At 37.9% G+C, this 20,179-nt stretch overlaps 3 protein-coding genes, 1 long non-coding RNA gene and 1 other non-coding gene across 7 annotated transcripts; 2 read left to right on the forward strand and 3 right to left on the reverse strand.

The window, feature by feature from the left end:
- The first annotated feature begins 603 nt into the window (after window positions 1-603).
- LOC127984005 (WD repeat-containing protein 20) lies at window positions 604-7,630 on the forward strand. Its single transcript, XM_052586455.1, has 4 exons — window positions 604-920; window positions 1,605-1,787; window positions 2,588-3,832; window positions 6,631-7,630. The coding sequence occupies exons 1-4, from the start codon at window positions 663-665 to the stop codon at window positions 6,682-6,684; spliced, it is 1,740 nt and encodes a 579-aa protein (XP_052442415.1). The 5' UTR covers window positions 604-662; the 3' UTR covers window positions 6,685-7,630.
- Window positions 4,476-5,668, reverse strand: LOC127984010 (uncharacterized). Of its 2 annotated transcripts, none has more exons than XR_008160522.1 (3): window positions 5,255-5,668; window positions 4,814-4,876; window positions 4,476-4,561 (listed from the first exon to the last, which is right to left on the reverse strand). It is a non-coding gene; the product is annotated as an uncharacterized LOC127984010 (long non-coding RNA). The 2 variants fall into 2 exon arrangements; XR_008160521.1 differs by having other exon boundaries at window positions 5,129-5,668.
- A 1,351-nt stretch (window positions 7,631-8,981) lies between the features above and the next one.
- Window positions 8,982-13,067, reverse strand: LOC127984006 (alpha-1,6-mannosyl-glycoprotein 2-beta-N-acetylglucosaminyltransferase). Of its 2 annotated transcripts, none has more exons than XM_052586456.1 (2): window positions 12,924-13,067; window positions 8,982-10,768 (listed from the first exon to the last, which is right to left on the reverse strand). In XM_052586456.1, exon 2 carries the CDS (start codon window positions 10,558-10,560, stop codon window positions 9,208-9,210), a length of 1,353 nt encoding a protein of 450 aa, XP_052442416.1. In that variant the 5' UTR covers window positions 10,561-10,768; window positions 12,924-13,067; the 3' UTR covers window positions 8,982-9,207. The 2 variants fall into 2 exon arrangements, with proteins under 2 accessions (XP_052442416.1, XP_052442417.1); XM_052586457.1 differs by having other exon boundaries at window positions 12,791-12,937.
- A 929-nt stretch (window positions 13,068-13,996) lies between these two features.
- LOC127984007 (40S ribosomal protein S29) lies at window positions 13,997-15,731 on the forward strand. Its single transcript, XM_052586458.1, has 3 exons — window positions 13,997-14,160; window positions 15,379-15,478; window positions 15,625-15,731. Exons 1-3 carry the CDS (start codon window positions 14,099-14,101, stop codon window positions 15,631-15,633), a joined length of 171 nt encoding a protein of 56 aa, XP_052442418.1. The 5' UTR covers window positions 13,997-14,098; the 3' UTR covers window positions 15,634-15,731.
- Window positions 15,732-16,419: 688 nt separating this feature from the next.
- trnas-gcu (transfer RNA serine (anticodon GCU)) lies at window positions 16,420-16,501 on the reverse strand. Its single transcript has one exon. It is a non-coding gene; the product is annotated as a tRNA-Ser (tRNA).
- Window positions 16,502-20,179: the final 3,678 nt, after the last annotated feature.

The following is a 20,179-nucleotide window of genomic DNA, read 5'->3' on the forward strand; positions in this document are numbered from 1 at the left end:
GAGGCACTACACTGTTTTCCAGCACTTTCCTTCCATTAGACAAGTACAGTGTGTTTCACAGGCGCTTCATGAAGCACACACTCTGATAAACTCACCAGACGTTGTGCGTCATGAATATTAATTACGTTACGTGACGTTCACCGCTACTTAACTTTATGTATCCGTATGTATTTTTATGTATTAATACTTTACAAAATCGCTTTTATAAGATACAGTTGATGTATTTTATTTTTCATGTTTAGTGTAAATGTCACATCTACACAGAAGTGGGAAAATAAGCATAAATCGGCTTTTTTTATTTTTGTTTTTATTGACAATGAAATGCATTATATTCGGATTATTATTATTTATTTATTTTTGGCTTATGTTAATGTTAAAAATTTTAATATGCATCATTAATCATGAAAAAATCAGCAACTACGGCAAAACTAAATAACTAAACAGGCCTAAATAAATAAATAAACAAATCTGGCCAAATATATATATTATTTTTTGTATAACGCAAAGATAAAACAGCTGTCTTTCTTCTGTATCCTTTGCTGTATATTTATTTGCCAAATTTTCAAAACCATGATTTAACTCTCATCTAAGTCGCGTGAACGCGCAGCGCTGTCAGGAGAAGGGGCGCGCGCATGCTCGTGCACGAGGCGGAATGAATACTAATGTGGAAGATGGCGGCGGATGGAGGCGGAAAGGAGGCGAACGAAATTAAAACTCAGTTCAGCACACGGGAGGGCGTCTATAAACTCCTGCCGAACTCCGAGTACAGCCGACCGAACCGCGTGCCCTTCAACTCGCAGGGCTCGAACCCGGTGAAAGTCTCGTTCGTGAACGTGAACGATCAGTCCGGTAACGGCGAGAGAATCTGTTTCAATGTGGGCCGGGAGCTTTACTTTTACATTTATAAAGGCGTCAGAAAGGTAACGGCTTGGTGACAGCTGCTGGGACTCTTTCGTCCGCTTTAAAATAGTTTATGCCAATAAAACTGACAGATGCATGTGCAAAAATAAGTGTGCATTGGTCAAGAAGAGTATTAGACTGCGCACTGTGTGTATGTAATGTTTACAACTCTAGTTTGTATGTAAATGCAATCCAAACCTCCTGCAGATCCAGAGTTATGTACGCGTTAAAGTGGTAAACCCGTTGCATGATGTTTAAATACAGATGCAATCCAGAACATAGTTAGTAGTCATTGTTTTGGAACAGAACTAAAGTTATGCGTGATGTACGGGGCTTGCATTCTGTTGCAAACTTTTGCATTATGTGGAAATTATATAAACACAGGTTTAAAACGTAGATTATTTATTTTCTTAATTTTAGCGAATGCATCAGGTTTTGGGTGGGTAACCTGTTGCATGATGTTGCAATGGGTCCTGAATAATATTATTCCATAAATTGTGTTTACAGCATCATTTGCAAATAATTTTAAATGCATACAAGTGCAGGTCGGAATATGTTGTGCATTACCTGATTCAGATGCAGATGTGTGCGTGCATTAATTTGTCAGTGAGACCTGAGATCTTTAATTGCTAAATCATGCATTCTTTAGCCTAACATCATGCATGTGAATATATATAATTGCTGCTTATTTCTGATGTCACCAGGCCACTGACTTGAGCAAACCCGTAGACAAGCGGATGTATAAGGGAACGCTTCCCATGTGTCACGACTCCAATGCTCTGACCGCCACAGCGGAGAGCGTCGCGCTGCTCGTGGGTTTCTCTGCAGGGCAAGTACAGCTCATTGACCCCATCAAAAAGGAAACCAGCAAACTTTTTAATGAAGACGTGAGTCCTGAACTCCATTCTAGCGACTTCTTTATTTGAGATTAAACCTAAACAGTTTTAACCTACTTTTAAAGTCAGTGATCGGGACTAGATCAGATCTTTGTTTTTGTTTTTTTACTGAAAAATTACGTTAAAAACCAAATTAAGTGTTTTAAGGTTTTTATGTTAAAGAAGATACGTTTTGTTGTCTTTCTGATACAATTAAATGTTTTTTTTTTTATATAAATTAATTATATTTTACATTAAGAAATCTATTTTAGGACCATTATTTTTTATCATTATTTTATTTTTTGCAACAACAGATTCAACTTGTTGAGAAGTCAATGATTTGAGCTACACATAAAGAGTGTTAAAAAAAAAGTGATTTAAGACTTTTATCTTATTTTGTTAAATTGTATCATCTTTGCATAAATTCTAAAACGAAATACACATAAAATTTGAGATATTAAATAAAATGAATAAATAAAATAAATTATATTTACATCAAAGAATTAAATACATTTTGTGAACATTAAGTCACAGTAAAAAAACAAACAAATAATAATAATGTGATTAAAGGCATTTATGTTAAAATGCAAAATTTGATCTTTGTCATATATATATTTTTAAAAAATTCAGTATTAAGTAAAATGAATAGATAAAGAATATTTTATATTAAGAAAATTAAATATATTTTCGAACCATAAAGATTTTTATTTATTGTTTATGTTTAGTTTGCAACAACATTTGAATCGTGAATTTTGGACCTTTTTTGCATCTTTTGTAATTCTGTCTCTCTTTTTTTGTTTCTGTTCTAACAGAGACTAATTGATAAGTCGGCGGTGACGTGTTTAAAGTGGGTCCCGGGTTCAGAGCACCTGTTCCTGGTGGCTCACAGCAGCGGATGTTTGTACCTGTACAATGTGGAGCACACCTGTGGAACGACTCCGCCGCATTACCAGCTCCTGAAGCAGGGCGAGAGCTACGCCGTTCACACCAGCAAGAGCAAATCAGCCCGCAATCCTCTCCTCCGCTGGACGGTGGGCGAAGGCGCGGTTAACGAATTTGCTTTTTCACCTGATGGAAAGTTTCTGGCCTGTGTCAGTCAGGATGGATTCCTTCGCGTCTTCAGCTTTGACGCGACAGAGTTGCGAGGCACAATGAAAAGCTACTTCGGTGGGCTCCTGTGTGTTTGCTGGAGCCCCGACGGACGATTCATCGTAACAGGCGGGGAAGACGATCTCGTTACGGTCTGGTCGTTTTCGGACGCCAGGGTCGTCGCTCGCGGACGAGGGCACAAATCGTGGGTGAGCGTTGTTGCGTTCGATCATTGCATCACTAGCGTTCAGGATTGCAAAGTGCAGGCGGAGTTTAGCGGAAGCGACGAAGACTTCCATGACGATGCACAATTCAACGGAAATCGCGAACGGGCGAATAGCGCTCAATCTGGACTATCCAAACAAAATTCTACGAATGGTAGCGTTACTTATCGGTTTGGGTCGGTCGGTCAGGACACTCAGCTATGCTTATGGGACCTTACAGAAGATGTTTTGTTTCCGTTATCCAGAACAAGGACTCTAACGAACGCAATGAGCGGGGAAACCGGCGCTAATGGAAACAATAGCGCGAACTCTTCGTTACCGCACTCAAATAGTTTGCAGCACTCGACAGGCACCAGCCCAAACAGCAACAAACCAGCCAGCATCGTAGACAGTGCTTTGATCGCGACAGGGGTTAGCAAATTCGCGACGTTAGCTTTGCACGAAGTGCGCAAGGAGCGGAATCAGGAAAAGGAGCACAAACGCAATCACAGCATAAGCTTCATCAGCAACAAGAGCAGCGACAAGGTCAACCAGATTATGGGTGCGCGAGTGGCTAAAACGGATGTCGCGAAGATGCCGGGAATTACTTTGTGTCCGCGCATGGAGGAAATCCCGCTTCTGGAGCCGCTGGTTTGTAAGAAAATCGCCCACGAGAGACTCACAGTGTTGATTTTCCTCGAGGACTGTTTGGTCACTGCCTGCCAGGAGGGATTCGTTTGCACGTGGGCACGGCCTGGAAAAGTGGTGAGTAGCGACTTCTGGGTTGAGTTTAGTGTGTGATGTATGTGACAATTAACCACAAGCCAGTTGAAAATCTATTCAAATATGTGACGATTCAAATCGGTTGAGATGCTGAACAAATCACAATTCATCTAGGGGTAGGAGTTTATATGAATGCATGTGTGAAGGGAACTTACTGTCTTTAGAAAAGCTTAGATGGTATTTTTTTCTTTTTATCTAAAGCTTATTAAAGTTCACAGTGCAGCACTGCTTTGTTTACAGCGGTAACCAGGGAAACGCTTTAGGCTCCACCAGCTGCAGTGTTCACAAGTGCTTTGTTTGCAGCGGTAACCAGGGAAACGCTTAAGGCTCCACCAGCTGCAGTGTTCACAAGTGCTTTGTTTGCAGCGGTAACCAGGGAAACGCTTAAGGCTCCAACTGCCGCAGTGTTCACAAGTGCTTTGTTTGCAGCGGTAACCAGGGAAACGCTTAAGGCTCCAACTGCCGCAGTGTTCACAAGTGCTTTGTTTGCAGCGGTAACCAGGGAAACGCTTAAGGCTCCAACTGCCGCAGTGTTCACAAGTGCTTTGTTTGCAGCGGTAACCAGGGAAACGCTTTAGGCTCCACCAGCTGCAGTGTTCACAAGTGCTTTGTTTGCAGCGGTAACCAGGGAAACGCTTTAGGCTCCACCAGCTGCAGTGTTCACAAGTGCTTTGTTTGCAGCGGTAACCAGGGAAACGCTTAAGGCTCCACCTGCTGCAGTGTTCACAAGTGCTTTGTTTGCAGCGGTAACCAGGGAAACGCTTAAGGCTCCAACTGCCGCAGTGTTCACAAGTGCTTTGTTTGCAGCGGTAACCAGGGAAACGCTTAAGGCTCCAACTGCCGCAGTGTTCACAAGTGCTTTGTTTGCAGCGGTAACCAGGGAAACGCTTAAGGCTCCAACTGCCGCAGTGTTCACAAGTGCTTTGTTTGCAGCGGTAACCAGGGAAACGTTTTAGGCTCCACCTGCTGCAGTGTTCACAAGTGCTTTGTTTGCAGCGGTAACCAGGGAAACGCTTTAGGCTCCACCTGCCGCAGTGTTCACAAGTGCTTTGTTTGCAGCGGTAACCAGGGAAACGCTTAAGGCTCCAACTGCCGCAGTGTTCACAAGTGCTTTGTTTGCAGCGGTAACCAGGGAAACGCTTTAGGCTCCACCAGCTGCAGTGTTCACAAGTGCTTTGTTTGCAGCGGTAACCAGGGAAACGCTTAAGGCTCCACCTGCTGCAGTGTTCACAAGTGCTTTGTTTGCAGCGGTAACCAGGGAAACGCTTAAGGCTCCACCTGCCGCAGTGTTCACAAGTGCTTTGTTTGCAGCGGTAACCAGGGAAACGCTTAAGGCTCCACCTGCTGCAGTGTTCACAAGTGCTTTGTTTGCAGCGGTAACCAGGGAAACGCTTAAGGCTCCACCTGCTGCAGTGTTCACAAGTGCTTTGTTTGCAGCGGTAACCAGGGAAACGCTTTAGGCTCCACCTGCCGCAGTGTTCACAAGTGCTTTGTTTGCAGCGGTAACCAGGGAAACGCTTTAGGCTCCAACTGCCGCAGTGTTCACAAGTGCTTTGTTTACAGCGGTAACCAGGGAAACGCTCTAGGCTCCACCTGCCGCAGTGTTCACAAGTGCTTTGTTTACAGCGGTAACCAGGGAAACGCTCTAGGCTCCACCTGCTGGCACAGAGTGAATCTGTGTCTCATTCAGCTCGTCTGCTGTTTCTGTTTTATAAAGATAATTTTTTCCGTATAGTTTCACAAAACTATATGGTACAATGTCAAACCATTCTGTTTTTGCGTCAAATCTCGATATTATAAAATCTAATTTAGATTATAAACTGCTCATGTTGCATGAATGCAGCATCTTTGTTTGGATCATGATTCAAATGCAGTGCTTTCCTCTTTTTTTTAATTGAAAGAGCACAGACAAAGCCTTAGTTTGTTTATATGAAAATATTTATTCTATTTCTGTTATTTATTTGATTTGGGGCTTGTTTTAGCATTTTAATTTAGTTTTATTTACATTTACATTTTATTTACACTTTGTCATTTAGCAGACAATAGAAGCAATCAAAACCTACAAAAGAGCAATAATATGCAAGTGCTATATTTGTATTAGTATATTTAAGTTTCACAAAAACACATGCAGCATTTTGTCAAAGCAATAAAGGACACATTTATTTTATAATTTGTCCTAAATCTCACTTTGTTAAAAAAAAAAATTGTGAATCAAATCGTGAGTTGAGTGAATAATTACATACCTAGTGCAATGTGTTCCATTTGAGATGTAGATGATTTTTGTAGAAATGTAGCATTACATCAGTGTCTCACCAGTGGATGCTCTGCAGTGAATGGGTGCCGTCAGAATGAGAGTCTGATAAAAACATCACAATAATCCACAGCACTCCAGTCCATCAGTGAACATCTGGAGAAGACAAAACCTGACACAAATCCAGCATTAAGACATCTCTGTTCAACTGTAATTTATTTATGTGATGCACAGCTGAATTATTCCAGTCTTCAGTGTCACATGATCTTCAGAAATCATTCTAATAAACATTTCAGATTATTATCAATGTTGATATCAGTATATATTTGTGGAAACAGTGATGCGTTTTATTTTTTAGATGAATAGAAAGTTCAAAAGAACAGCGTTTATTTGAAATAGAAACATTATAAATGTCTTTACTGTCACTTTTGATCAATTTAATGCATCACTGCTGAATAAAAGTTTTAATAATTTTTTTTAAAAACTCACTTTTTCTTCCTTTTTTTGTTGTTGTTGTTGTCTCTTTTAGGGTCTGTTGTCATCCCAAAACCAAGACGGCTCTCCCAGCGGGACGGTCGTATAGCTGCTCCAACTGGACCTTCAGACGCATTATATCATGTTTTAGCTGATAAACACACATTAATTATTCACGCCGAAGCCTGTCAAGATCATATTACACCCTAAAATATTTTGCATAAACAAAATGAAGTCTATTTTTAGGACCGTTAAGATCTTATGCATTATTTTCATGACAATTAAACACACTTTCAGCCTAATTCTTGTTACTGTGATGCAATATAAAGTGAAGTACAACGGTAAGTACCTTAATAGTATTTAAAGTATCCCGAGTTTCATTAAAAGCAAAAGAATTCTGTCCAAAACAGGATGGTTTTCAATTCTGTACATACAATGTTTTTCACATAAGCTACTCAGAATGTGTGTAATTGTAATGAAAATAATGAAAAGCAGTGGTCATTTGGGGTGAAATATGATGATCTCAGCAGGTTTTGAGAGTCAGACTGATGTTCTGTGTTTTCAGTAATTAGTTTTGTTCCCTCTCGGTTCGTTATGTGTTTTATAACTACCATATCGTTCACAGAATCGCAGTCCATTCCTTCCACTTTCATGAAATCTCTCTATTTCTGAGCTCAGAACAAACAACTGTCCAGGTGTTTTGCACTGATTGTTGAAACTCCGTTTTTCTCAGAATTGCATTGGAACAAGAGCTGATGCGTTTCATTTATACTTCTGTTCACGAGTGAAAAATCGTTTGCACTAAATAATTAGAAGAAAATGGCTTTACAAATGTTTGGAGTCGTACAGGAAATGCTGTAAAAGCTTAAAGAGAACTTGGGAGCATTTATTTTAATATTGTTTCGAATGAAACGGGTTATTGAACAATGTGTAAATAATTTGTAAATTACGGATTTATGATGGATTTAAATAATAATTACACAAAATTGAAAACAGTTGTATTTCTAATACAGAGGCATTTATATATATATAAAATTAAAATGATCTTAAGAATATTTTTGGCTTGTGTTTCATTATCAGATTTTGTGTGTGTGTGTATGGTTTATTAATAAAATTACTCATTTAACCCTTGTGCTGTGCAGATAATTCATCCTTTAGCTAATTTGGTGTTACAATTTTTTGTAAATCTTTGATTTAATCCTTTTATCAACTAGTTTTTGAATGAAGTTGCCAAAATTATCCACAAATAATGGGTTTTTCGCTCAAAAACTGAAGTGGATGAGCTTGAATCAGATCAATCAGTTCCAAAGAGAAGTTACTTAAAAGATTGAATCCAAGTAATAATTTTTGGTAATAATTTAGCATAACTAGACTAGAAATGTTTGACTAGAAACACCTGTAACAAGTTGAGAAAAAAAAGTGCAGCATGAGAAGTGTTTAATCTAAATTATATTGCATGATTTTAAGCAAAACAAAATTTTGGTCGGATTATAGCTTTGTGAAATCATGCTACATAAAACATCTGCATGAAACAAAAACAGCAGATTAGATGCAAATTTAGATTCAGACAGTAGGTGGCGCTTATGGAACAGCAGTCATGCAGCATTTTCTCGGTTTGCGGCTGTAAACAAAGCAGCGCTTATTACCATTATACAAAAGCAAGATGGAGGAAATACCATGTAAACTCCTCTGAAGACAGTCAGAGACACGCAACCGTTTCACGATTCACGCTATGACGGATTTCCATCAGTTCATAACGAGAGTCACTTGCTTCGTTCCTGAATGATTCAGCTGTCCGAATGAATCAATTGAATGAATGAATCAGTGATTAAATCAGTGACTTGCCGCGGATTTAGTAACATTTTTAGCGTATAATTTCATTGCATGGTCATTCAAACATGGTAAATGTGTTAAATTATTGGCAGCTGAAAGCATCATCAAAAAATATTTTTAGTTAATGCTAACAACCCTGATTACATTCACTATACTAGTTCTCCTTAAACATCACAAACTAGCTCCAAAGGCTTTATTTTCCCACACTTTGTTAGATCTGTTGAGCTACGCAAGATTGTGTAAATGGGACGAAGGGTCTATGAGGGGCTAATGAGAACTGCGAGATAGTCAATGCAATTTTAATATCTTGCAAAAGCTTCAAAACCATTAGAATACTGGAATACGTTCAATATGAGGCAGAACCTTACACCTGGAAAACGGTCAGTTACTGTACATTCAAGCAAATAGAAAATAGTTCATCTGCATATCAAAAATAGCCCAGTCGTTTTAGCATAACCTTAAACAGAAGCTGAAATTATGATCAAAAGTACACTGTCTGTAGATACACACACACATATACACATAATCATAAGAAAGTTCATGCTTTTGCAGATCATACATACAAACGTCGTCTTCGACATGGCACAGAAATGCTGTTTAATAACAGATAATATGACAACGGTAACACTTGTTTTCATTGAGAATACTTCAATGATGCTCGTAACCACCAAATCCAAACGTCACATACTTTTTTTATTTGGAATATCTCAAATAAAACAGGCAATAGCAAGAAACAGTACGTAAAGAACTCTTGAAGGCTTTCATTAGAGGATGCAAAAACAACAAAAACAATACAAAGTCATTGCAATCGAAGGTAGCTCTTGCAGAGTTCGTGGTCCCTGATGTCTCCCCAACCTCCGTTTTTGACGTGCGGAGCCACTCCTTTGGCTCCGGAAGCTGGGAGTCTCTTGGTAATGAGCAGCTGTTTGGGGAACAACTGGTTCTTGCTGCTATGGAGGATGTTCTCGATCTTCGTCTTCTGGCTGGAGGGCATGCAAGCCGACTGCTTGTGGTGCATGCCGCAGTCTCCGGCGTGGAAGATGCGCGGCGCTTCGCAGACCATGACCTTCAGGAACGAGGGCAAGCAGGTCACGGTCAGGTGCTGCAATGACCAATCCCAGTTATAGTCGTCGTAGGTGCAGAAGGCATCGGTGCATCTGAGGAGTTTCTGGTAGGTATCTCTGTCCAGCGCCATTCCCATGTTATGCTCGGTGGACTTCCATGCCTTCACTTCTACTTTATTGGCTTTGCTGGAGTATCCGACGTGTCCGTAGCTTCCCAGAGACAAGATGTCGCAGTCGGGACACTGCTCTTTCTTGAGGGACACCATGTGTTTGAGTAGATGGTAGAAGTCGGGAGCGAGGTAGTGGTCCTCCTCGATGAGCAATAAGAGTCCTTGGTGCTCTTTCAAGACTCGGACTCGATCCCAAACGAAGTGTAGCTTCCACCACCAATGGTGTTTGGTCTGCGAGAACTTGGCTTCCCGATAGTGTCCGAAGGAGTCTGGGTACTCTGCGTTTAAGCAGCCTAGGGTTAAGGCGTCTTTCTTGGGAATGTCTCGAGGGCAATCTTTGGGGTCGTTCCCGGGGAACTCTTGAGGATAGAGTTGGATGCTGAAGGGGAAGAATATCTGAAGGACCAAGCAGAAGTCAACGGACGCGACTATCCGGTTGATTTCTGGCGACCAGAAGTCGTGGCTGAATATCAGCAAGATGTTCTCGATTCCTTTCGATTTCCTTAAGCTGTCCACTAAGAGGCGTAGGTATTCGGGACGGTTGTGGACTTGGACGACGACGACTAGGTCGTCCTTCTGGCGCGTGGAACGAAACTTCTCCTCGTTTCTTAGCGTCTGGTCGAAGTTGAGTTGAAAGACGATTCCTCTGTACACCAGAGTTGTGTTGTCCGTTTCAGATTTGGCAACTGGTTGTTGTTTTTCCGGAAGTGTTTCGTTGATAGTTTTACGTGTTACTGGGATCGTGACGTGTATTTGTTCTTGACCACCAACGCTACTCCGTTTCCCCGTTTCCGGCTCTTTGGGAAGCACGGCGGCGCTCGCCTTCTTCGGTTTCCCGCTATTCCAGAAGCCGAATCCGCAGATGACAACCACTAGAGTCAGGATTACCACCTTTCGCTTGTAAATTCGGAATCTCATGATAGGCAGTCGCCTCGCGGGACGGTCGGAGACACGATTCAGGAGACGAGGACGGCAGGTTTGTGATGCAAAAAAAGTCTGATTGGGTACAAAACGTAATCATAGAAAATGCAGCTTAGTCTTGGTCCTCTAATTCTGGAATGTAATCGAACGACGGTGTTTCCCGTAAGGCATTTTTCTTAGAGGCAATGGAGTCGCCTTTTAAAACCTGTGGAAAACGAATGGAAAGGGTGATTTTAATTAACACGGTTTATTTGCAAATGAATTCACCTTCATGAAATTAAATGAAATATTAATATTTATTGTAAACAATGGAATTCTAGTAACTACACCCAAAAACTATTGAGGCGTAATCTGACGATTTATGTATTTGAATTGCATATGAAATTTCCTTGTTTGGATTACGTTGTTTGTTGTTATAGCACTTACATAGCATTGCTCTTTCGTTGATTTTGATTGCTTTTGAATTTTTGTCAGTCATCCATAAAAGAAACAGGTCAGATTTATCTGTTATGTTAACTATATTCTATTATGAAAAGGTGTTTTTTTGCATCTATTTGAATGCATTTAATTCTGTTTTTAAAATGCATGCATTCAAATGGCTTAGAATCAGCATAAATTTGTTCACTGTAAAAATAAATAAATAAATAAATAAAAATAATTTGCATTTATGCAGTTACAAAATCAAAAGCATTGAAATATGGTTATTTGTGGAACAAGCAATTTTCGGTTTTGAAACAATGCCGATTAATTGATGATAAATATATAAACCCGGTCACATTGTATTTAAAACACGTTACAGAAATCTGACTCATTTATTTATGATTGACAAATATGCATCAAATTGAGTTTAGTTTGTTTATGGCAAAACTGTAATCCAAATGCATGGGAATTATATGCATTTTAAGCTTAGGACTAAATATTTTTGAGTCTAAGCAATGCATTTTAAAGAAATCTATAAAATTTACATACAATGAAAAAGCACAAAAAATAAAAAGGCGTTTTGTTCTCAAGAAACATTCAAGAAAGGATTATCTGCTAACAAAAGGCGAAACCTCTTAATGCTTCCTATTGTTAGATCGCTGCAAGATCACAGCTTTAAAATATTTTTAAAGCTTTCCAAAAAGCAAAATGCATGGCTATAGTATTGAAGCTGATTGTATTTCAAATGCACAACACACTCTGTGATCTATTGCATTGTGCACATCAAATCTTTCTCTACCAAGTGCCCTAAGAAACATGAGAGTAATATTATTAAAACAGTGGCCCTGGATTCAACTAAAGTATAAACCCACAGGGGTCCAGACCTAATTACTAGTCTCTGTGGATTTAACCTGGAGAGCCATAATTAGTAGACTGGAATAGATAGTACAGATAATAATAAAATACAAATATAATGTTTCCAATACAATGAAACGGTTTGCTGTAGCTTCCAAATATTAAGTCATATTCTTAGGTGAATTCAAACATGTAAACAGATTCTTAAAAGCTGATTTTACATCAATATACTTTGTGTGTCTAGTTTGTTTTTCTGTCAATGTGAAGTCTGAACTGTGTTTCAAATATTTCACAATAACGATCAATGACAAAAACAACTACAAGCAAAATATCAAATTATTTTGAACTTCTCAAATGGGTAAAAAACTAAAAACTCACATGCATTAATAAAAGTACAAGTAAAACCTTGATTAATGATGCATATCATGAATGCTGGTTCCAAATGTAACAATATTCTGCTTAAATGCATTACTGTACAGATTATCCAAACATCTATCAAGAATACTGTAGTACTGCATATATTTTAGTTATTTACCACAATCTGCAGTGAATCACCATAACAAACACATCTTATTTTCTACATGCATGTCGTGATCGGTGTGCTTTTAGCAGGTTAATGCATTCGTATTTTATGAGCATGCATGCTATCAATACAATATGCGGGGAACGCGACCATGTTTACACAATATCTGCATGACTGTTATTCAATTCTAGAGCTTCATAAAAGCGAGAAGGCGTTTGACTGCACAAAATGCACAGGGTAAAGTTTAAAAAATAAAGAAGTATGAAGCCAGCACCAATGCATTCATTGCAGCTGCATGCTAAAGCGAGCAGCGGCGCGCGCAAGAACAAGCATTAAAGCCAAAAACATGCCATTGCATTCAACAAAAGCTGTTTTTTGCTGATATTACTAGTTTTGAATGTCAGAAAATCGATGCACGCGAATGCATACCGATGTGTGTATCGTTGTGAATAACTGTCACTCGTTAGCTTTGCTGCTATCGATTCTTAAAGCGGAATATTGAAGAGCTGACGCATGCAGATCCACACGAAACACAGATACGCAAAGAGAATCAAAGCCTCACCGCAGATGCACGCGTGTATGGCGGCTGTCATGTCCACATAAAAGCGCATTTTAACTGAAAACGCGTGCCATAGCTACTGCTCAGGCTCCACAGTATCAGTAAACCTCTGGGGCCCTCAGCTGTCAGGACTCAGGACCCGCGTGATGTCACATTACACACAATATATTCGCGTTTTATCCTTAAGAATAAAAAAAGTGAATGCAATGCATGCAACAAAGCTCATATTAGATTTATTTGCGATGATAATGATTGTTATGATTCCTTCCACTTTGTCTAATTCTTGCATCTTACAACATTTTTACTAAATCATGTCATATATTATGAAAGATATGGGTTTTTGCACGTAGCATTAAATTAAATGTTTTTTTGTTTTTTCGCCAGAACAATTCAATTGTTGAAAATGCGACGCTTTTTGTGTGTTGATTGTCATCTCAACCATTAGGTGTAGATGTGTTTGGTTTTATTGGGTTATGAAAACTGGGTTTATAGCCTGTTATTATAACCGAACGTTATGGAAATGATCTATTTATTCTGGAAAATATATATTTTAAACATATGGTAACAATGTTATGAACAGTGAAGCTCAATATACTTTTGAAACTGAAAAATAAAATGTCATAAAATACTATAAAATGTATTTCAGGGCAAAAATAATACAGTGTAGACTAAAGGCTATGTTTACACAACAAATAGGGTTTTCTTTAAATGTGACATAGGCGAATGTATTTGTAAATGCTTTTATAAAATATATATTTTATATTTGTATTTCATATTTATTAAAAAAAATATATATAAACATAACCAAAATATTATATACAAAATAAAATAAAACTCAATAAAAAATTGACCTTCTATTTAAGCTATAATTTTCTTCACCAATGAAGCAGTTTGGAGTCATTCAATAACTGGTTTTAATTCAGTAACTTTAGCTACATCTGTGTCCCTGCAGAACAAAAGCTGTCATCAGTAGCACAGGTATATTTGTAGAAATAGACAAAAATACATTCAAGTAAAAAGTAATTTCTGACTATCTTTGTTTTTATCTGCATGGCTGCCACTAGGCGGCGCTGTCGTCACTGTTGACGCAGGAAGCGCGCGGCGGAAGTCTCGCGTGTTTTTCTGCGCCTGCGCAGGAGCGCTTCTTCCTTTCCTTCATCCCGATCGAGAGAGACGAGATGGGCCATCAGCAGCTCTACTGGAGTCACCCGAGAAAATACGGCCAGGGATCCCGATCCTGGTCAGTTCTGCTTCAGTCGAGTGTTTAATCTGAAGGGTTTGTGTTCGCGCGCGTCTCTGAGCGTCGTGTGTTTATTAAAAGCGTCTGATTGATCATGAAGCACGTGCTGATGAAGACGCGCCAATATGGCGGCGGCTCTTACACGGCGATTATTAACCTTTTAAACCTTAAATATAAACTGTCATTTATTACTAACCCTCAAGGCCTTCCTTCATCGGAACACGTTTAGAGATTTTTTTATTAAATAAAAAAAAAAACGAATGTCTTAGCGATTCGGAACTACGTGAGGGACCGAGTTTTCATTTTTGGGTGAACAGTGCTTTTAGTTTTTGCACATTATTATTTGCTAATGTTTTCCGTATCATTTCAAGGGATTTAAAAGTTCACTTTTAAAAAAAACAAATCCTATCATTTACTCCAGCCTCGTGTTTCAAACCTGCACTGCAACAAAACAAAACCGATTTTCTTAAAATGTTCCTTGTTTTCTTATATAAATATCTAAATTCTTGAATCAAGAAAGATTCTTTTTATAAGTAAAAAGACTTGAGCTGTTATGTATTGTTCTGTTAATAGTACTTTTTTTATTTTTTTTAATTAAAAGTCGGAAAAATATCTGCCACGAAAAATCTAGTTTATGATTTAAATTAAGATTTTTCTTGTTCGCATTGGCAGACATTTTTGCTTGTTTTAAGTTAATATAAATGTACTTTTCAGGTGAATGCATCCTGATTCATTTTGTTCAGAGATTAATAATAGAAAAAATTAATTCGGAATACCTAATTTCTTATTTATGCATTTATTCTAATGAACCTAAAATATATTTGGAAGATTATAGACAGTTGCTGGTCCCAAATGACTTAAGTTGCGATAGTGATCAGAAACTAAAGTAAATGAAACAATCTTCATTTTTGGGTGTACTGTCTCTTTAAATGTAAGTTTCTTGTCTTTTCGCCAAATATCTTCTTTGAAGTTGAGTTTTAATATGCAAGGTTGATTGCAGATTATAAAATCAACTGATATTACATAAAATCGGTTTCGTTAATTATTTTGATGCATTTCTAATAGGGGTGCTAGTTAATAGTGAATGATGTAGTAGTTAATGAACTCCTAAATCAGTTTTGCATTCGTCTCTTCGAGTGCTTTTTTTTAATGCATGCTTTCATTTAGGAAATGAATCTAAATGCTTTTTTTTTTAACTTGTTGTCTTGTTCTCTCCAGCCGGGTTTGCTCAAACAGACACGGTCTGATCCGTAAGTACGGACTCAACATGTGCCGCCAGTGCTTCAGACAGTACGCTAAAGATATCGGCTTCGTCAAGGCAAGTGTTCATGATTGTCAAGTGTGTTTGAGTTAAAGGCATGCATGCTTTTCATGGAAGCTCACATGAATATATAAAGTTTGCATTTGACTGACTTGTTGATGCATCATAAAACAATCCTAACTGTCCTCCTCTTTCTCCTCCAGCTGGACTAAACTCGTGACAGATGGACTTCTGTGATCAGCTCACCATCCTGACATCATGAAGTTATTCTGGAACATTCAATAAACATTGCTTCTGTTTCTGTTCAGAAGTTGCAGTGTGTTTTTCTTCATCATAAAGATTGTGCATGGGGGAAAAATACATAATGAAGAAAAAATAAACCATTGACAATGTAAAGGGCTGTTAGCTGAGTTTTAACTCATCAGTTTGTGTACATTTATGAGAAATGGTCAATCAATAGATCAAAAATAACTCTTTAAGTTGTGCAAAAATAAATGCAGACATAAGCATCCACACTGATACAATAACATTTAGTTTGTGTGTGCGTTTGTATTTTGCACAGACAACATTAAGTTATTAAACTACTGCAAGTTAACTATTTCAAAAAAAAATAAAAATTCACTACTCATTTTGCATAGACTATACATTTTACATACAGTTGCACATGAACCCATCTGTATTAATTTCCATGGTTCTTACACTAATGCTGTTCATACTGTACATATAACCATGCATTTGCTTTGCACTCTTATTGATATTCTGTACATGCTATATGTGTATATATATATATATATATAGCAACTCTACTGTACAGTGCTGTAAGTTATAGCTTCACACACTCTGTATTTCAAACCACTGATCCATCTATTTATAATGTTCTCTAGATCAGTGTTCCTATCATCTGTCGCGATTCTTTGTGCATCACTTTATTAATCGAGAAGCTAATAGGTTCAGACAGTAACCATAGCAACAGTAACTATTTACAGCCAAAAAGCGATCGACGAGGATGGGATTCGAACCCACGCGTGCAGAGCACAATGGATTAGCAGTCCATCGCCTTAACCACTCGGCCACCTCGTCACGACGCCAGCACCACAATACTCATGAATATTAATTATGCCCAATTGGACGCGCAAACACCGCTGCCAACGCCCTAAGCACCCCTAATTAATATTAATGAGGAACGCAGCCACTTTGGCGGAGTTTTGTGATTTTATGTTTCACATTCCAATCATGTTGTCTACGTTTAATGCTAAACAATTTAAAACGACTGCTTAAAAACGGACCAAAATGACGTTTAAAAAAGCAAGAGATTAGAGGGAAGAAAAAATGTAAATTATATTTTAATGTTAAAATATTAATCTATAATTAAGTTATTACAAAATGAGTGTGTATAGCCTCCCAAAACAATTTGTTACGACATTTTTCAATCAAAATTACTCAAAACAAAAAAGATTATTTTGCATTTTTAATAAGTGTTTTGTCATAAACACGTTAAGCAGCTGCTGTCACGTGTTTGGAGTCGAAATCAGCGTGTTTTATTTCAAACTATAAAAGTTTTTACGCTGTATTTTGCTCTTTGTTTTTGTAAAGCACGGGTTTATCTTCCAGAATTATATATGTCTTTATATGTAAAATTATAAACCTGCTGTCAGACACTAGATGGCAGAAGCGCAAAACATTTAAAGAGTTGATTTAACACTATGAGTGTAAACACACGCGCGCATTCAGGGGCGGATCTAGAAAAATATTGATGGAGTGGCGAGGAGGGGGCAGGAATTTTTGAGAGGTGGCAACATATGGCAGACGTATATCTACTGAATTTAGTCACAGTTATCATAGATTGATGATAAATATATGTGCACACTACAAAAGGGCACAGGCTATCATTTAGAAACTTAATCTCATGCAATCAATGTCTTGCATTTGAAACAGTTATAACAAACATATAAGGAATAAGTGACCATACCCCATAAGCCCCACACACTCACTAATGCATACAGTATGCATCCACATGTAATTAAGAGCATTATAAAAGGTTCAGTGTTATCAATATGTCAGTTTATTATAAGAAACACAAGACTTTAACAGCCAATGACATTTCCAGCTGGGGAGACTCAACTGATTTTCTACAGTTTAGTGTTAATCATCATCTAACTCAACCAGTCAAGAGCTACATTTAGCCTTAGATGTTATATGAATATGGTCCTGAAGCATAGCTTTTATTAGCTGACAATAATAATAAACAAATAAACATTACAGGCACAAATACAAATGTACTTTTAGAAATTGTTTTTGAAAAATATGGTGTTATTGTTTTGGCAAGTTTAAATTAAAACGTCTATGAAAACTTAATAAAAAAACTGAAAGAATACATTGTATTATTTACAAATCACAATTGTAGCTCTCGACATTTACCTGTGGCTATAACTTTATTATGACTCTAATTTATTTTATAGTCCCAAGCATTCAGAAATCATGCAAAAGGAAACTAAGCAGTTTTACTATGATAAAACCATGGTTTATTTTTGTAAGGGTTGTGATATGCATGTTTTTTTGTTGAAGAATCATAAAGGCTGTGTCATCTATAGCAAAAAGGTGTCCAAAAATGAAAGATGAAGTGAATATTTGAATGAAATGTTTGGTCAGTCGCCTAAACAAGGATTTGATCGTCCTGTAAGTGTAACAGCAGCAATCACACGGCATTTGTAATAACATGTACATAACATTGTTTATTTTGTATTTGCCTACGTTATGTATTTTAACAGTGTTATTATTAACCAATCATTATTGCCTCATTATTTTTTTATATATTGCATTTTATGTCATTTTAAAGGCTATTGATTGCTTAGGTCTGTTCTTATAGCAACAACAACAACAAATTATCATATTAATACTTTGTAAATTATTATTTGAAGTAACAAAACCATGGTTAATTTGCAGTGACCATGGCTACAAGAACGATGATTGGTAGTTTTCGTAAGGGAACCCGAGAAAAAAATAAATCTTTCACAGGAATGTGCCTGAAATTGATAAACGGGCCTCGTTTTTACCTAAATGATTTATACTTTATTTTAATATATATTAAAAATGTTTAAGGTGTGCATTTTAGCTGACACCTAAATGAACACATTACAATAGTTTTATGACTGCAAGTCTTTCTCCTCAAATGCTATTGAGCTTCAAATTTGCGTTTGAGCCCATGTGAAAGAGTAGTATAATTTACATATGATTTACAGATTATTTTAATAGATATCAAACATTTAATTCAATTGTGCATTATAGCTGTCACCTACATGAACAATTACAGTTGTTTTTATGACTATAAGTCATTCTCTTCAAACGCTACTGACGTTAGAAAAGTGTATACCAATATCACATGTAACTTTAGAGACGGTCCCTAAATTGAGACTCGTCCAACGTCCAATGTTTTTTTAACTTTTAGCTTTCTTTTCTCTTCGCTGGATTGCTGATGTACTCTACCCGGGTATAGATGTTCATCCATCAATCATGAACATTCAGCCGCAAACACGAGGTGCGAGCGGTCACGAGCGCGGATGGGAGAATATGGAGGAAGTTTTTTTTTTTTTTTTTGAGCAACTGGGATGGTGCCCTACTCTGCGTGTAGGGAGCGACGGTACTGAACACCTTTAATATTGCAGACACCATATCGAGATTTGATTAAATGCTCTACTTTTGATTTATTCATTAAAAAATGGCCGAATTCCGTGACGTTATGCTTTATACAACAAGTTCCATTTCCGCGATTTAATCCCTGTCGCTTTTCAAACATAAATGGGGTGAATTATGAATGAAATTGTGAAAGTTCTGACACAAAACGAATTTGTTACGTATCCTCACGTTTTTTAAAAGTAGGTAACTGTGTTTGACAGGTGCAATATTTGAAAATCTAAAAAATTATTAATTTATTTTTTTAATTACATTTATATCTGAATATATGTCAAAGTTCTGAGCGGGTTCGCTAATCATTTGAGTCAGTTCGGGAGTTCGTAGCGGAATCGCGAATCATTTGAGTCAGTTCGGGAGTTCAAAGCGGGTTCGCGAATCATTTGAGTCAGTTTGGGGATCGCGAATCATTTGAATCAGTTTGGGAGTTAGTAGCGGGATCGCGAATCATTTGAGTCAGTTCGGGAGTTCGTAGCGGGATCGCGAATCATTTGAGTCAGTTTGGGGATCGCGAATCATTTGAGTCAGTTTGGGAGTTCGGAGCGGGATCGTGAATCACGAAAGATTCGCGCTCATTAATTTTCTAATTGGCCATAACCTTTAATTCGTTGTTGCCAACTGGGGTGGGTAAATCCACCCTGCGCACATACACACACACACACACAGATAAAACTGTGTATTCGACTGTGGTTGAGTTAAAACTCAACTGTTTATATCTGCATCTAGACAGACAAGTAAAACAGTTTAAGGTCAAAAGCAGTGGTGTACAGCTCATTCAGTTTATACAGTAAGAGATATTAATGGATATCTGCGGGCTATTAATGCTCTGCCTTTGGCTGTAAAATGAAAGGGGAGTTAAATGTGTATCTGGAAGCCTCATGATGTACTCGGTCAGTCGTGTGACCCTTGGCTTGCCATCTGTTTCTAAGATAACAAGAGACTTCGGATGCTGCTTCGAGGCTGGTTGGCATGGCAACATGGCACATGGTTTGCATCCGCTGCCTCTGGATGCACATGAAGATACACTCGCTCCTCACAGACTGTGACGGGGTTTGACCTTTGAGCTTATCT

The sequence above is a fragment of the Carassius gibelio genome, chromosome B20 (genome assembly GCF_023724105.1).
Source record: "Carassius gibelio isolate Cgi1373 ecotype wild population from Czech Republic chromosome B20, carGib1.2-hapl.c, whole genome shotgun sequence".
In the NCBI taxonomy this organism is placed as follows: Eukaryota; Metazoa; Chordata; class Actinopteri; order Cypriniformes; family Cyprinidae; genus Carassius; species Carassius gibelio.

Bases quoted from the DNA above. Each gene is read 5' to 3' on its own strand.
- LOC127984006 (XM_052586456.1), bottom strand. From the start codon at position 10,560: ATGAGATTCCGAATTTACAAGCGAAAGGTGGTAATCCTGACTCTAGTG.
- LOC127984005 (XM_052586455.1), top strand. From the start codon at position 663: ATGTGGAAGATGGCGGCGGATGGAGGCGGAAAGGAGGCGAACGAAATT. The intron at 1,788-2,587 runs GTGAGTCCTGAA...CTGTTCTAACAG, and splicing joins GCAAACTTTTTAATGAAGAC to AGACTAATTGATAAGTCGGC. The intron at 3,833-6,630 runs GTGAGTAGCGAC...TGTCTCTTTTAG, and splicing joins GGGCACGGCCTGGAAAAGTG to GGTCTGTTGTCATCCCAAAA.
- LOC127984007 (XM_052586458.1), top strand. From the start codon at position 14,099: ATGGGCCATCAGCAGCTCTACTGGAGTCACCCGAGAAAATACGGCCAG. The intron at 14,161-15,378 runs GTCAGTTCTGCT...TGTTCTCTCCAG, and splicing joins GGCCAGGGATCCCGATCCTG to CCGGGTTTGCTCAAACAGAC.